Consider the following 17,401-nt stretch of genomic DNA (forward strand, 5'->3'; position numbering starts at 1 on the left):
CATGATGAGGTCAAGTCTTTCATGACTGTGTTGTTTCATCAATCAAAAAGTTTGCCACATTCATCTGAGATGCATGTTGGAAATATTTTCCTTACAGCCTGCCAAAATTAATTGCAAGAAAATGTGCCAATCAGTAGCCCAGGCACCCAGGACTGGGTTATTAGTCTTTATTCACAGCTGCCTGGTAGACAAATAAACTGAATAATTATAAAAAAGAAAAAAAAAAACTACTACTTATTGACTTTTGCAAAGAAAAGTTTTCATTTGGTATGCATGTTTAAACAACATGGATGCTTTAACTATAGCTCGTATTACTTGGTCTGAATCCCAGCACCTGCTGCACTACACACATCAGCCGAGGTGTAACGATAGGATGATTTATGCCAGATAATCATGAAACATGAACAAACAAAAGAAACATGCAGGTATGTGGAAACACTGAACAAATAGAAAAAATACATTTTGCCTTTAAGCAGTCATGTAAAACTCGTCCTAGCACAATATCCAGTCACCGTAGAGGACAGAACACCACATCATAGACAAAATTACTGCTTTTTTTGTTGAAGGTACAAACACAATGTGCCACATTAGAAATTTCTTTTAATTCTTTTCATATGTTATTATATTATGTTGACTACCACTTTTTAGCCTAATCAATTTTTGGGCAACCAAAACTCGGGACTGGGCAGCACACTGCAATTTTTACTGCCACGTGGGCTTGATAATGAATTTATCCTTTGTCTACCCCGTGACCACTCCGAGCTCCAACAGAGCGGAAGGTTGAACCTGCAGTAAGCTGTGGCTGTGTCTATGATGATGCTAGCATGATGAAGTCACCCAGCTACCAGGGACAAAATGGTATGCATAATGTTAACGTGAAGGTGTAGCCTAAGTTACGTTTAATTTAACACATACACAGTTCTGTGAAAAAATCTTCAGCATCCTAATTTTTTTACATTCAAATTTTCATGTGTGTTTTATGACTTCTGCATTATTGGGTCAATAAAAAAAAAACATTTAGATTTCCAAACATTACTTTTCCAAAAAGAAAAAAAAAAGAATGTTACAGAAAAATATTCGTATGTCCGTACAGGAAGTAACATATACATATTAGACCACTTTGCAGACAAAAAAAAAAAAAAAAAAAACGCATAATGAAGGCTTCAGGTTTTACCTGCAAATATAGAAGCAAGCATGACAGTTAGAGTCTCTAGAGGAACTGTCGCAGGTTCTCTAAGATGCTCAGTAAAACTTAGCAGCCAATATTCTCATAAAACTGCACAAATTGTACCTGAGTCTATTGATGCATTTCTAAAAAGCAGAGTTGTCACACCACATATTGACTTTGTTTAGTTTATTGGTGTATACAACTCTTAATAGTTTTTTTTTATGTCAAAAGATTGATTTTTTCTTAATTGCTGAAGGTGTCTTTGCTTTACAGGATTTTTTTTTTTTTTTTTTTTAACATGTGCCACCTTTTGCACAATACTGAATATAACACTTAATTTTTATGATCACAATCATCACCACTGATCTGAAATGCAAATTGTAATGCACTTTTCCTTAAGTAGTTATTTGGACTTACCATTTTACTACTTGAGTCATCATCATCACCATTATTACTATTATTATTATTATTATTAAAGTAAGCAATTCCACTAAAGGTTTTAGGTTCCTCTGTGCACCTCTGATAACCTCTCTCATGTACAGGATATAGTAGGGCACTCTGTAGGGGACTTGCTGTTTTGCTGTGCTAGTGTAAAGACAAAGACGTCTTTCTTCTAGCATTTCACAGGCCCTGAATGTGAATTACAGCACCTTTCAGCACATCTCAAGGCCGCTCCATTTGGCATGATGACATGGCCGTGGATGTAATTGCCAACACCTGGGCAGCGAGATAAAAGCCGGCCATTCAGACTGTCAGGATGCCTCGGGTGGCTGGCTGAGAGACAAAAAACAAAGCAGCCGCTCCTCATCTCACCTGGAACCTATCTTCTGAGATGAGCTTCAGGCCACCACCATTTATCTTACAGGAAGCCCGTCATGCATAATAATGAGTTTGTTTGCATGATCATGAATATTAATACGTCCTCAAACAGATTTCTATGGGCCGTGTGGTTCATCTCAATATTTTCACATTAACTCGGGTTAATAGGGGTGTTTAGTTTCACGACTGTGAGTTTTTAAAGGGGGTAACTGGAGTTAATGAGGAAGAGAGGAAGTGTGTGGAATACCCTGAACTGAAGGGTGCTTACTCTAAAAGGCAGCACTTGAAATCCTGATTAATATTAAAGACACCAATGAAACAAGGGAAATATTTAATTTTACCAACGCCAATTAAATATTTAAAATGGGCAAATGGTCATATCACAATCATTTTTACCATGATTAATTCATAAATATTTCATGGGCCATGACATGGGTCGTCAAATTTGTGGGGTTGCCTGAGACACTATTGGGGTCCCAGGGTCCGTTATAATGGAGCTCTATTTTAAACAAGCCAAAAATTCATTAGCCTGCGCAATTGTTTCAATTTGAAGCCCATCTTAAACCCATTTTACACCAGACCCCAGAGGCCACTCCAGCACGCTCCCATGTTAATCGGTGCTCTTTTACATTAAACTCCTGCACTGTGCAGAGCAGCGTGGTGTATTTTTGCGCTCGAGTTTACACCGAAACAGCACATGGGCTATATTTCAGGCTGTAGCCTGCTACCGTATCACATGCTCTGGAGTCAGTTATAATCCACACTTCGTGAGAGTTCAGACTGCAACTGCCAATCAAAAGTAACAGAGATGTATTTTTTAATAAGCAGTTTTTACCTCAAATTAATTTTGTTTCCTCAAACAAGTAGTTTTGTGAGGAGCTTAGGAATTTCACTGTGTGCAAACCATCATCAGGAATACTGTTAAGATTTGAAAATATAAAATCTCAGTTTTAATTTGTGTATGTCTTTTCTTGGTCATTTCATAGTGTTAATGTCTTCATTATTGTTATTATAAAAGAGTAGAGCTAAGTAAAAATGAAGAAAACCCTGCTATGAGCAGGTGTGTCCAACTTTTGACTAGTAGTGTATCTGCACTTTATATTTACTAAACCAGTGCAAAAAACACAGAAATAAAAGCTCCATGTCCATGTGATAGGAGGTTGGTAGCTGTCATGTGACAAGGGAGAGCTGCCTGGGGGGTGGGGGATCGGCCATGACTAAATTAGGGAGAAAATCTGGGAAAAATCCCAAAAAAAAGAGCTTTATGTTCCATGTTCCTTGATGTTAGGTGATATGCATTACTGACTTACATAAACATCTATACAATCAGAATCAGCCCAAGGTTTAGTGCAGTACTTGCACAAATGCCGCAAATAAACCCATGTAACAGAATTGAAAATGAAAACTACTCTCCAAAGGCTTGCCTGCCTACACACGCTCCCACACACCTGTTGTCTTTTTCTCCATCCCAGAATATGGCGCTGTAGCCCTGCAGCGAGGAGAGGAAGAGCTGACTGTGCTGCTCGCAGGGCAACAGGTACCTCAGACAGGCGAAACTCGGCTCCTGCATCTGTCTCAGGATCGGCATGGCTAGAGGACGCTACACACACACACACACACACACACACACACACACACACACAGCCATCAGACTGCAACAGGCACGTAAATATAAATGCATTTTTTTTAAATATTCTATCCTTCTATCCAAAGGAACAGACCAAGACATTTCTGCTCAATTTTTTTTTTTTTGTGTCTGATGAAGCAGAAACATTTTCTAGACTCAGGAAATTGCTATTCATTTTTTGTCCTCTTTATGGTAGGGGTTCTAACTCTAACAGTTACGGGAATGTACACAACAATTAGTTTGTCATTAACATAACACTGAATCCCATAGATTAAATTAACATTATACATCGATCAGCCATAACATTAAAACCACTGACAGGTGACGTGAATAACATTGATTACCTCGTTACAATGGCACCTGTCAAGGGGTGGGAGCAAGTGAACAGGCAGTTCTCGAAGTTGATGTGATGGAAGCAGGAAAAATGGGCAAGTGTAACAACTTTGACATGTGATAGCTAGATGACTGGGTCTCCAAATCAGCAGGTCTTGTGGCGTGTTCCTGGTATGCAGTGGTTAGTACCTACCAAAAGTGGACCAAGGAAGGACAATCGGTGAACCAGGGACAGGGTCATGAGCACCCAAGGCTCATTGATGTGCGTGGAGAGCAAATTCTAACCCATCTAGTCTGATCCCACAGGACAGCTACTGTAGCACAAATTGCTGAAAAAGTTAATCCTGTCTATGATGGAAAGGTGTCAGAACACACAGTGCAACGCAGCTTGCTGTGTATGGGGCTGCGCAGCCACAGACCGGTCAGAGTGCCCATGCTGACCCTTGTCCACCGCCGAAAGTGCTCACAATAGGCAAGTGAGCATCAGAACTGGACCATGGAGCAATGGAAGAATGTGGCCTGGACATCTTGTGGATGTCCGGGTGACTGTGCGTCGCTTACCTGGGGAAGAGATGGCACCAGGGTGCACTATGGGAAGAAGGCAAGCTGGCGGAGGCAGTGTGATGCTCTGGGCAATGTTCTGCTGGGAAACTTTGGGTTCTGGCATTCATGTGGATGTTACTTTGATAAGTACCACTTACCTAAACATTGCTGCAGAAGTACACCCCTTCATGGCAACGTTATTCCCTAATGGCAGTGGCCTCTCCTAACAGGATAATGTGCCCTGCCACAATGCAAAAATTGCTCAGGAATGGTTTGAGGAGCATAAAGTGTTCAAGGTGTTGACTTGGCCTCCAAATTCCCCAGATCTCAATCCGATCGAGCATCTGTGGGATGTGCTGGACAAACAAGTCTGATCCACGGAGGCCCCACCTCGGAACTTACAGGACTTAAAGGATCTGCTGCTAACGTCTTGGTGCCAGATACCACAGCACACCTTCAGAGGTCTTGATGGATCACAGCTGTTTTGGTGGCACAAGGGGACCTACACAATATTAGGCAAGTTTTAATGGTTTTAATGTTATGGCTGACTGGTGTACCACAGCGCTACTTATAAGATAGAAAGATTCGGCATTAAACACTGCTATACAGTATAATAATAAATATTTTCAGTGTAGTGTGAAAATGTGAAACTAGACAAAACCAGAAATTTCAGGGGGTGCATCTTGTACTCTGAAGCAGCTTGTTCTGAAAATATGGCACACACTTTTAGGCCAAATTGCAATAATTCAATTCTGAACATGACTTGAACAGAAAATCCTCAGTAATTATATTTTAATGCCTTTTCAGAGCCATTAGTTTAAGACTCCGACGCACTCACAGTAATCCTACTCACGCTAAAAGCCATTAATTTATCTTCTACCTTATGCAGGACTGTATTTTGAAACGTTTTTAGAGTGACTCAAATTTGAAAAGCCATTTTATACCTTCTCTGGTTTGGTCTCCCAGCATTCCTGCATTAAAGCCTGCAGGCAATAGAACTGCACTTCCTCTGGGATTCCCAGAACAGGCCGGATGCCCTTGGAGAGTTTCTTCGCTATCTGCAGCTGGTGATGACCCAACGATGGCCGACGGCCAGACAACAGCTCATACAGGACCATCCCATAAGAGAACATGTCCACCTGGGAAACAAAGATGCAGGAAGAGAGAAGAAACCATGCAGAAAGGAAAGGAAGAGAGACACAAGGGGACAGAAAGCTTTATTAGCACATAAAAGTCATTAAATATACAATAATTGCTTTGTGGAGCTTGACACATGGGAAAGTAAAGAGCTGGCATGGTGTCTCTTCTGTAACATTCCTGAGGTTTATATCTGGCTCCTGGTCCACCGCTGTACAACAAAACCCGGACAGAATGGAACCAGATCATATCTGGCTTACGGTGTTATCAAAGTTATGTAATTTCTGTGAATGAACCAGAACCTTGCCTAAAAATAGAACATTGTGTGCTTTTAGAAAGGACAGCCTTGCCAAGTGGGGAAAACAGAGCCATGGTTTCCTCACAGTGCTGGAGGTACAGTAGCATAGACTGACATCACTCAGTAAGTATTTAGGATATGCAGGAAGTGTGCTAGAGGCAGAGGCTCGTCTGGACCCACCTCATATAAGGCAGTGCACTACATTCCTTTTGCTTGAGCATGGAAGCCTCTGTGGTCACAGCAAAAGCTGAGAAACATATTAAACTGCTTAATTACACCCAGACCCATTTAACCACTGAGGCTACTTTCCAATGTATACTTAATTTGACTAATTTTGGTTGGTTTAAAAATCCGCATCTTTACAATGGTTCATTTGGTTTGCTGTGTTGATGCATTTTTTTGGCACATTTTCAGAAAACAACCAGATAATCGATAAATGTTCTTTGTATTGGATTCCTCTTAAAAGTGTTGTAACCTTCACATTGCTGTAATTTAACACTACTGTGATTTGCTGTTAGCATGAACTTTAAACACCCAAAAGCTGTTCTAGCAGTGATCAGACAAACACAAGCTACTTATATAGTGAAATTCAGAGTTTCAGCATTAAACACTGCTATGTAATGAGGTCCTCATTAGGATGGGCTTATAGGCCTGACAGAGGGATTAAGATAAGGGCTGTAGCAACGGCTTCAGCTCAGGGGAAAAAAAAAACAACTGAATTATGGCAACACTAGAAGTAAGCTGCATTTTTTGTCATACTAACTTAAAAAAAAATTAACTATAAACTGATAAAATCTATGATGTAGCATTCTTTAATAATTAAAAAAAAATTGCTGTGGTGAAAAACTCTTCAAGATGGGCTGTTAATCAGTGCATTTCAGAGTTTCAGTATTAAACACCACTATTTAGTCACTTCCTCATTACGAGGGGATTATAAGTACCTATTCTTTATTAAAGTATTTCCATTTTTGCAGACTTTATATTTTTATACCACTTATACTCCATTACATATTGCAGCATGTCAATCATTACTTATCACTCTGAACTGGATTGGCTAAAAATATCTGAATACAGCACACTTTCAAACTGAAGCAAACCGATCATAGTGCAGCACACCTTTTAACTGGCCGAGAACGCTAGCTCTCTACTTACACTGGCATGTCCAGTTGTCAAATGGCACATATTCGCTCTCAAATGTGCTATTTAAAAAAAAAAGTACTCTATAAATCCAGAGATGAAACACATATGCATAGTTCTGACAGCCCTCTTCATTCTTTGATGCATCTTATAGATGAGTATTTTTTGTTTGTTTTTTAATAGACCATTTCAATACATGTCATGCATGCCACTGGATGCTACTGTAAATAGACAAAAATTAATAAGGAACATTTTAATTTCACAAGTCTGCCATTCTTCACAAATATATTTAGCTCAGAATGCGATTTCATGATTTTTCACACGTTCATTTATGTCCTGCATAATAGACTGACATGTCCCTCAAGTGGAGAGGCAGTGCCAGGCCTCCTCGCCCTGACATCAGCATCCAATCTCACTAATGTTCTTTGGCTGAATGAGCAAATCCTCACAGCCATGCTCCAAAATCTAGTGGAAAGCCTTCCCAGAAGAGTGAAGGTTATTATAGCAGCAAACGGCAATTAAATCTATAATGGGATGTTCAAAAAGCACATATGGGTGTGATTGGTCTGATGTCCACATACCGTTGGCTGTAGAGTGTATATTAATAACAGACTGCTATTATATTTCTAGATAGTGCAAATATGCCTTACTTGGAGATATATTCAAAAGCTCTGAAGTTGGTGGCTGTAAGCCAGACTGTAATATTTGGTTTTACTGAATCATGTGAACACAGTGACTCATCCAAACTCAAAACTGTCTGTAGTATATGACATTAGTCACGCTGATCACATCGTACAGTAATGCATTCAGAAACTGGTTAGAGGGAACATTCACATAGAGAAAACCAAATTAAGTAACTGACTCATTTAACTCAATTAACCCTCCTAAAAACTCCTAATTATGCAGTATTGGATTAGTGAGTGGTCATGCTGTAAGTGGAATCAGCTTCTTCATTCCCAAGAATCATGAGACTTTAACAAGATTCCAGCACTTCATGTGTCTCTAAGATGACGATGCATACGGGACTTCAGGCTTTGGAACTTGAGTGTGTAAAGCACTTCCTCCTAACCCTTATATTTTTATTACTTTGACTTCCCAATGCATTACCATTCATTATACCAGAGTGCTGTTGAATTCTCCATTCCGACTGGTCGTAAGGTGTTAACTCATTTTCTATAACAGCAGCTCTGACAGTAGTTCCAGCTTCAAGGCAAATCACAAGCTTATATTAATGCGCTTATTCTAACACATTATCATTTCTATAGTAACAAATAATACAGGGAGTTGTAAGGCAGACGCTCTACATAAATGTATTAAAAACGTGCATAATTTTTGGAAGGAGTCTCCAGTGTCAGTGCTTTGTAACACAGAAAGGTCTTTTAGTAGAGGACATGTCATTCTATAATAAATTAAATATGGTTAGTAATACATTTCTGTGGTATAAGAGGAATAAAACACTTCAGGATATGCTGTTATAGGAATATAATCAACTTTGTGTGGTAATGGCCCTCCTTTTTGACTCAAACTTGGGTCACAGCAACAGATCTGGCCTCAGAAGCTGCATCTTAACATAATCTTAGGGAGATCTTTGGGAAATCTGAGCCAAAGTTAAAAGTTAAAAAGAGCCTAAATCTAAGGGTTTATTGACACTGCTGCTCAATAGGATTTCTAGCTTTTCTTTGAGGGGTTTTAAACAGAATCGACTGGAGGAGAAAGATTTAAAGCCTTAGTAAAAATCTTTAGGCTGTGTATGCTGAACTCAGGGTTCAGCATCAGCATCGCTCATTATCACAGGCCACTCAAAACGGCTGAATAAGCTGAGTGCGTATTAACACTGTTTCACTTCCTGAACAGACCCTAATTCTATTTTTGTTTGTTTTAAAAACAAATAAAAATATACAATATGATAAGAAAAGTAATGTCAAGAGAGTCATCTATTCAGTATTTACATTACTCATATTAGTCACTGCAAGGATTCAAGGCAGATGTGTGCACACACATTTGCTTTACTATCCTTGTGAGGACTTTCCACTGACAATTTTGTCATGTTTAATGCAGCTAATTAATGCTATCTTGAACCTAAATCCTACACTGACCTTCATCTCAGCTGGAGTTTAAAAAGAAAACAAACAAACAAAAAAAAAGACGTCCCCACAAGGACAAAAGTGTCAGATATTCCTATACATGTGTGGAAATTTGGTCTACAACCAGATATAAAACATACCACACACACACACACATACACACACACAGGTTTGTCTTACCATCTTTTGAAAAAATCATCAGACCTTCCACTGAAATCATTAATGAAGCTAATTAGTGCTATGTCTGAATGTAAATGTAATCCTGACCTTAACCTGAGTAACTGAAAAGAAACTGTTAAACAAAAGCTGTAAATAAATAAATAAATAAATATATATATATTACTGGTTAGCATCTTTGCCTCGCACCTCCGGGGTTGGGGGTCTGATTCCTGCCTCTGCCCTGTGTGCTCAAAGTTAGCATGTTCTCCCCGTGCTTCAGGGGTTTCCTGGTTTCCTCCCCCAGCCCAAAGCCATGCACTGTAGGCTGACTGGCATCTCTACATAGTTCGCAGTGTGTGAATGGGTGTGTGAGTGTGTGTGTGTGGTTGTGCCCTGGGTGTCCCCCGGCTTGTGACCCAAGTCCCCTGTGATAGGCTTCAGGCTCCCCACGACCCTGTGTAGGATAAGCGGTACAGAAAATGGATGAATGGGGAAAAAAAGCTATTCTTATTGGGACCAGACAAATGTCTGAATGTCAAGGTCAAAATCTGGTCCCCTCCAAGTTACATGCTGCGTACACACGCACACGCACACACACACACACACACACACACACACACGCACGGGCGCACGCCACTGACTGAAGAAACATGAAGATACTGTGAAAAGGAGTCAGTAGTTAGTGGTCACTGAGTACTTTTCTTATCAGACGCCAACACACAAACACACGTCCTTTTTACACAATGTCCTGGTGATCTTTTGGCTACTCAGTTATACTCTGTAAACACTGGTCTAAGCTCTCGTTCTGTCTCTTGGCTGTAACCTGTCCTAAATGATCATCTTAAAACAATACGCTCATACGCAACATCCTATACACTTTCAATATATTCATTTATATCTGCATACTGTAATTATCAAAATCCCATGACCCAGTGTCACTCACAGGACAACTGGTTCCGTTTTTTAGCCTGGTTCCTCGAAATGTTTCTCCTCATGTCATCTCAGGGAGGTTTTCCTTGCCAGACTCATCTCAGGCTTGCTCATTTCTAAAGTTACTTTGTGGCAAAGTCTATTTTCAACTTTGCTGTACAAATAAAACTGAATTGAATTTATTAATAAAACTACTGAAGTTACACATTTCAGAAAGCTAAACTGAACAACATTGCAATTCTGAGTCAAAGATGCTGAAAATTGGCCAAAAGCACTGTCAGAGAACTATATTCTTTTAAAATTTCATTCTATGTAGTTTTAATAGCCATTTGGGAGAAACTAGATTTTATATTCTGCAGCAGTGTTATAGAACAAACTGCCTACAGATCTTTCAGTATTAATATTTAACATGGTTCTAAACAGAAGCCTATTCAGCGGGATGTTAAAAAAAAAAGTATTTTTATTTCATATTAAGAAAGTGGGCTTTGTTTTCCTTTTTTCTATACATAATAACATGTCATGGTGTATTTGGAGCATAGTCGAGATAATGTGAAATTGCCTGAAAGTCCAATTAACTAGGCTGAAATGCGGCAACTAACATAATTTACTTAAAAGTATAACAAGCTAAATATCGTCATTAATGGAAACGACTATGGAAAATAAGCGAGGAACTGAATCTCGGAAAGGGGCGACTTTATTTAGCTGTAGTCTTTATTTTCTCCTGATAATGTCTCTGGTGATGAAGCACTGCGTTTGAACCCTTGATTTAAAACAAAACAAAAAAACCCAGAAAGTCTTTGGCTAACATTTCAGCCAAAGCTGTGGTGTTCTCTGATCGCACATGAAGACGTTACTAGAGTCTGGCTAGCAACTTCATTTTCACTCAAAAGTGTTTAAATGTGAGCTAACTGTGTTTTGTGATAGCATTAGTGTTATATAACAGTTTTTGGGATGCATTGTACTGAATTTGCTCACTATTCTGACATATCTTCAAATTCTTTATTCTGGAAATATTGTCTAGCATCCATTCAAGCTAATTACAATGGCTGATAAATATAGTTCCTAGCAACAGCCAGCAGCAGGTGGTGGGATTTGGAGAACAGCAGCATGCACCACAGCACTGAGAAATTTATGAACCAATTGGGGCTAAACAAACATATGAAATTAAGATTTGTTTTGTGGAAAAGTCAATAGGGAGTAGTGGCTTTTCTCATCTGCTTGTAGAATAAATTAAAACAAAACAATAAAAACTGGTGACCTACTGAAACTGCATGCCTGTTGGGCAACTGTTGAACGAGCAACTGTCCCAAGCTATAGATTTGTCCACCTCTAAGACGAGAATGCAAAAAAGATATAGAGGGAAAAGTTCCAGATTTTAAAGCCGTTTCTCATGTTAGTCAGGAACATCCTTTATGTAATATAAACATGAATTTGAAATGCATCATTTTGATCCAAACCAAACATATTGGTTAAATTTACTCGCTTATGAAGAAGGACAGAGCATTTCCACATGAAGTCTGTTCCTCATGTCTCATAAACACATGACACAAACCCAAAATGTGTTTCAGTTTCAGGAATAGTGGGTTAGGAATGGAAAATGGGAAAACGTTCAATCGTGTTATGAACAAGGACCAACCCATTAAAATCCTCCCATTACACCAATAATACTCTGGTTTATTTTAAGGGGTTAATCGGTATGCATTTTGATTAAATGTAAATCTGTGTCAGCAGTGTTACTATTAAAAAAATACTGCGCTGTTAGTGAAGAGTCCTTTGGCACTTCAATGTCTTTAATGTCATAAATGACAGAAGGCCATTTGAAATTACAGGCTGAAAAGCGAGACCATCTCAGGTTTCCTATGATGAAGTCACTAGGTTTGGGCACTGAGAGGATGGGTGAGGTTGTGGTTTTGTCAGAAAACGTGGCAAGGATAATCATGAGGATGAAGTCATCGTATAAATGAATTGAGCTACTGTTTCCTATCAAAGTACAATTTTCAATTTCAGCTCAGATGAATCATGGCTCTTGGAATGATTCAAGGTCAGCTTTTATCTCTCTGAAAGTATTCATCAGAAAGAATACAAAAAGAGGAGCTCTGGTAAATTCTTTACATGCTCAGGTTGAGAGATTTGAAAGACACTTGAAGAAACAAACCCTGCTCTTTACATAATCAATCAATGCAAAAGCACTCTGGAAAACTCAATGTCTTTATAGAACAAGTGATCATCATTCTCATAAAGCAGGGCTATTCAATATTGTTGCCAGGTGAGCTGCATAAAAACAAACAATGGTGGGCTGGTTTACGCAATCAAATAAAAAAACTGTAACTAATTTAAACAAAGTTCACTATCCATGATGACGTATTTCATCAAACAATCATGTGAGGAAATCAACACTACAGTACAATTCATTGTAACCTGAGCCACACTACTTCTGATTAAGCTTTCATCTTCAGTATGGTGGCAAACTGCTAGGAATGAGAGATGAAGAAAATAAATGTAACTGTTAGATAGAGAAGTTTTTGGGATCATTTCACTGTTAGAGTCATAGTTTAACCTAGCTAGCTGCTCATCTGCTACTGATCAAGTTATAACGGCAGTAATGGGTTTTGATTCGTTTTTATTTAAGCTTTTGCAAGCAGGGTCACGGTGGTGTAGGCCATGCACATAGAACATGCATTCTATTTGTACTGAGCATCACTGCCATGATTTAAGGTAGTTTGGTCACATGGTTATGGTTAGTAGTAGCTACAAGGGAATCTAGTCACCTGATTACCTGCATGTCAGTATGAAGCGGATGTCACTAGGGGGCACATACTTTTTGTTGACCACAAAGCATTGCATAGCCACACATAACCACATAATAACTTCACATAATGTGTACCATATATTGCCTAGCACATGCATTTGTTTCATGAGTCTGCTGTGCTCTTGCTTTTTTCTCATGCTAACGTTTTTTTTTTCTTTTTAATACAATAAATTAATTCAATATGGCTGTATAGTTGCTATATGGAGCCTACCCCGGGAACACTGGGTGCAAGGTGTGAATACACCTTGAATGGGAAATCAGTCCATCACAGGGTACCATACACACACACACACACACACACACACACACACACACTCACTCTCTCTCTCTCTCTCTCTCTTGCTCTCTCACACACACCTAGGAGCAATTCAGCCAGTTCACTGACGGTTTTCGGAAGGTCGGAGGAAACCCACGTGAACCCAGGGAGAACATACAAAACTCCACACAGACAGTAACTGCAGCCGAAGACCAAACCAGAGATCCTGGAGCTGTGACGTGGCAACGCTATGATTCCCCCCTACTCGCAGATCTCATAATGTCATAGGAGAAATCCCATTTGTAGCCTCTGTCACTCCTCAGGGGGATTCCTACACCATTGACTAGATTTTGGTCTTACATAAATGAAACTGACTGCATTAAAACTGTGACATGACAATTTATTATAAACTTAAGCAAGGTATTATGGGATGCTGAATGTTCTGGACAGCTATATTTCTGTCAAATGTTTTCTTAATTTTAAGCAGATTCCTGAAGAAGATGTATTCAACGACCTGCATACATTTTCTCTGTTCTACCTCAGCCAAGTGCAAAACCATATTTGTGTGATGTAAACTTTTTTTTGTTATACTCAAAAAAAATATTTTCCTAAAACCAGGTTGAAGGAAACTTCGTTATTTTGGTTAAAAAAAAAAAAAAAAAAAAAAAGTAAGACTGTGTACCTTCTCATCATAGACGATGCCTGGGCGGATCTCAGGGGCCTGGTATCCTGGCGTGCCCTCCACTCCCAGAGCTCCCTCATGGAAAGACTGGCGGGATATGCCATAGTCGGACAGCTTGACGTTGACCGAGTCCTCCACCTGCAGCGACCACACGAGGATGTTGTCCGACTTCAGATCACAGAAGATTATGTTCTTCCTGTGAAGGTAGGCCAAACCTGCAGCAACCTGATAGGCAGCTTTGAAGGTCAACATGTAGCCTAGGGGTATGAACGAGGAACCTGTGGACAGTAAACAACACAGGACCTTTCAGTAACAACTCTTTAGCATTAACCCTAAGAAAATACATTAAAATGATAGTCATATTATGCCTAGTGTAATGGTAGCACAGTATCAGGTCATCAAATGTTTTTAAAAATTATTTGTTCATCTTGAGTAACCATTTTATCCTGTCATGGCGGATGGATGGAATGCCAGTTATCATTCTTTAATTTTTTGCTTTAATTAGTGGAAGTCATGATGACAGCAGGATGAAAAGGTCAATCAAGACTTCTCTATTCCTAGCCAGAGATTCCAGTTCCTCTTCAGAGATCCTCAGATGTTCTTGAACAAACTGAGATATAATCTCTCCTGCAGGTCCTGATTCTGCCCCGGGGTTTCTCACCAGTGGGACACCCCTGAAACAGCTCTACTTTGCCCCGACCAGGGGGCGTCCTTCTAAGGCGTCTGAACCACTTCTCCAGGTTCTTCTCAATTCAGAGGAGCAGCGACTCTTCTCTCCAAGGCTCTCCTCACCATATCGCAGAGTGTAAGCCCAGCTATCCTGCAGAAGAACCTCATTTCCACCGCCCATACTGGCAACCTTATTCTTATAGTCACTAAGATTTTTGGAATCATGCTATAAAATTCTTAACAATTTGAAATTATTAAATGCAGCAAACCAAAAATGCACATCACGCTCCTCACTAAAAACTAGAAAAATATTTAAAGGGAGTTAAGTGGAAGGGACTTAAGCAGGAAGAGGTCTAAGAATTAACAGTAATCAAACTGTAATCAGTCAAGAAATATGAAGAATTTAATAATTAGTAGTGCATTTATGTCATGTTCCAATTACAGTAATTGCAAGTTTTTAATTTCTAAAAATGTCATGTCTTTATTTACTGGTCAGAATCTTGGAATATTCTGAAAGCTTCAGCTTGACAGTGTGATGCTATGTTATAAACAGCCACTACCAAAAAGCATATTGGTCGCTTTTACTTTCCGACAGTATTGTTGTTCAACTTTTTAGCTTGTAGGATTTAGCCTAATGTTAAAAGAAGTGAAATATAGCTGTTAGTGTATCTATTTGGGCTTTGTATGCATTGCCACAGAATTGCTTCTGTCTGTGTCCAATGGGGTGAACAGGGTGAACCCTAGAAGAGGAAGCTATCATCTCTTAGTTATCGTAATTATGTCATGAGGCGCATTAATCCATGCATTAATCCATGCTTGAAAAAGCAGCCTGATGTGGCACGGTTGTACTTCTGCGGTGTGTGCCCATCTCACCTTTGCTACGTTCCTCCAGCACGGTGTTGAGGCTCCCAAGTGGCGCCAGCTGTAGGGCAAAACACAGCGGGTGGATGCTAATGCCCAGCAGGGCCACGATGCAGGGGTGCTGCAGGGTGTGTAACATGCTAGCCTCCTGTCGGAACTCAGAGAAGCTTCTGGAAGCATCCATAGCCTGCAGGTGCTTCAGCATGGTATCTGGGAGGGCACAAGAGGGCATTATTGGATGAGTTCTGAGGAAGTTATATCAGCCTTGCCTGAAGGATCCTTGCTTCCCAATGTTTCTCAAATTGCAAACTAGAATGAGACACAACTGAAAACTAATAATAAAATAAAAGGTTAGGAAATAAACAACTGTCTATGGCAAGGACTGTTAAATGGTGGACTGTGGTCTGGTGGCAGACCCAACAAACCAAACTTTCAGAAAAAATCCTAGAGCAGAAATATCAACGTATGGACAAACCAGCTACAGTTCAGAGACTCCAGTTTTTTGTTGGCTTCTTCTCCATTTTTCTCCCCAATTACCTGCCAAATTGCTCTTGACTCCTGGCCACAGATGGCTCTGGCATTGTCTGGATTTGAACTCACAGTCTCCCGACAACATGGATTGTTTTTTAAAAAAAAACAAAAAACAAAAAAAAAAACAGAGGTCTCATTTGTTCAGAGTCTGTGACACTAGTCAAACACAGAAACACTTCAAACCGATATCTTATTTATAGCTATCAACTAATTAACAATGGTTAAGCATTAAAAGTTAACCGTCACCATTCAGTCCTGTTAGTTGCTTATCCGGACCTTTGTAAGCAAGAAGGTTTATGTAGCTGGACTGTTACAAAAAAAGGGGTATTTATTTGAATACCTTTGGTTTAGTGGGCTATAAGTTAATCCAAAAAAATTGCAGATATGGGGTTTGATTGGTAGAATGGTACAAAGTGTTCATGCTAGGGGCTAGGGGCTTTGATTCCCAACAATATCACAGCCTTTTAAATCATTTGGGTTAAAGCATTCCTTTAAGCTTTATGTAAGTTATAAAACTGCTGTCGCTTCTGTGTGCAACATGTGACCTCAATAGAGGAAACCATCAGCCACCAGTTGCCTGAGTAGAGCTGAGCGACAATGAAATTTTGTAGCTGGAGGGCTCGTAATGGTCTGGCATCAGCTCTTGTGACCATAAGCTCTTAATGAGCAGGGTACTGTTTCTCTCCAGCTGTGCTGAAGTCATCACATCAACTCTACAGTACTGTTAATGCTAGAGAAGGTAGTTTCAGCATTACACAAGACGACTGGAATAGAACAGGGTCAGAAGTCATTTTCTTGAATGTGACTTTAAGTCCTAAAGTTTGGAAAGAAGTGGAGGTGATTGATTAAGGGTTTAGCAGATGATGGCAGTTCTGAGCCGGTTAGGGATTTCTTCTCAGGGCAATGGATGTTAGAGTAAAGAGCACTGTCAGACTACTAGTGTTTATCAGAAAGATTATAGAGCTGACTCTTTATTTTGGGAGTTGTATCTCTATATAGGAAGTGTCAAACATACAGGTTTGAAAGAGGTACAGGGTCAGTATGCAGGGTACTGGTATCCTATTGACTGTCGGTTTTTACTCTCATCTACCCCTGCTGCTCTTGAGACATTAACAATCTTCTGATCTCAAGTGACTGAGCCACTACAGCCCATGTGACTGGAAGTGACTGACCCAAAGCTCAAACTCTGGACATGTGTTAACTTCTTCAAGCAAATCTTGTCCAGCAAAGCTTGGCAAGATTGGACAAACTTTTTAATTTTTTTGTTTTATAACTTTGTTTTGTTTTCTATACATAAGTGATGAATGAACATTGTAAAAATGGATTAATTAGTTAATTGTTAGTCATTTATTTCTAAA

General features: G+C 39.5%; 1 protein-coding gene across 4 annotated transcripts in view; it reads right to left on the reverse strand.

Moving 5' to 3' along the window:
- Window positions 1-17,401, reverse strand: part of lrrk1 (leucine-rich repeat kinase 1) — a 119,942-nt gene that overhangs the window by 18,907 nt on the left and 83,634 nt on the right. For all 4 annotated transcript variants that reach the window (XM_053238079.1, XM_053238080.1, XM_026930411.3 and 1 more), the window contains 4 exons: window positions 15,525-15,722; window positions 13,983-14,260; window positions 5,435-5,629; window positions 3,436-3,587 (listed from right to left, as the gene is read on the reverse strand). In XM_053238079.1, coding sequence (XP_053094054.1) covers window positions 3,436-3,587; window positions 5,435-5,629; window positions 13,983-14,260; window positions 15,525-15,722 — 823 coding nt within the window. The remainder of the gene's footprint in view (window positions 1-3,435; window positions 3,588-5,434; window positions 5,630-13,982; window positions 14,261-15,524; window positions 15,723-17,401) is intronic.

Source organism: Pangasianodon hypophthalmus, chromosome 11 (genome assembly GCF_027358585.1).
Source record: "Pangasianodon hypophthalmus isolate fPanHyp1 chromosome 11, fPanHyp1.pri, whole genome shotgun sequence".
NCBI lineage: Eukaryota > Metazoa > Chordata > Actinopteri > Siluriformes > Pangasiidae > Pangasianodon > Pangasianodon hypophthalmus.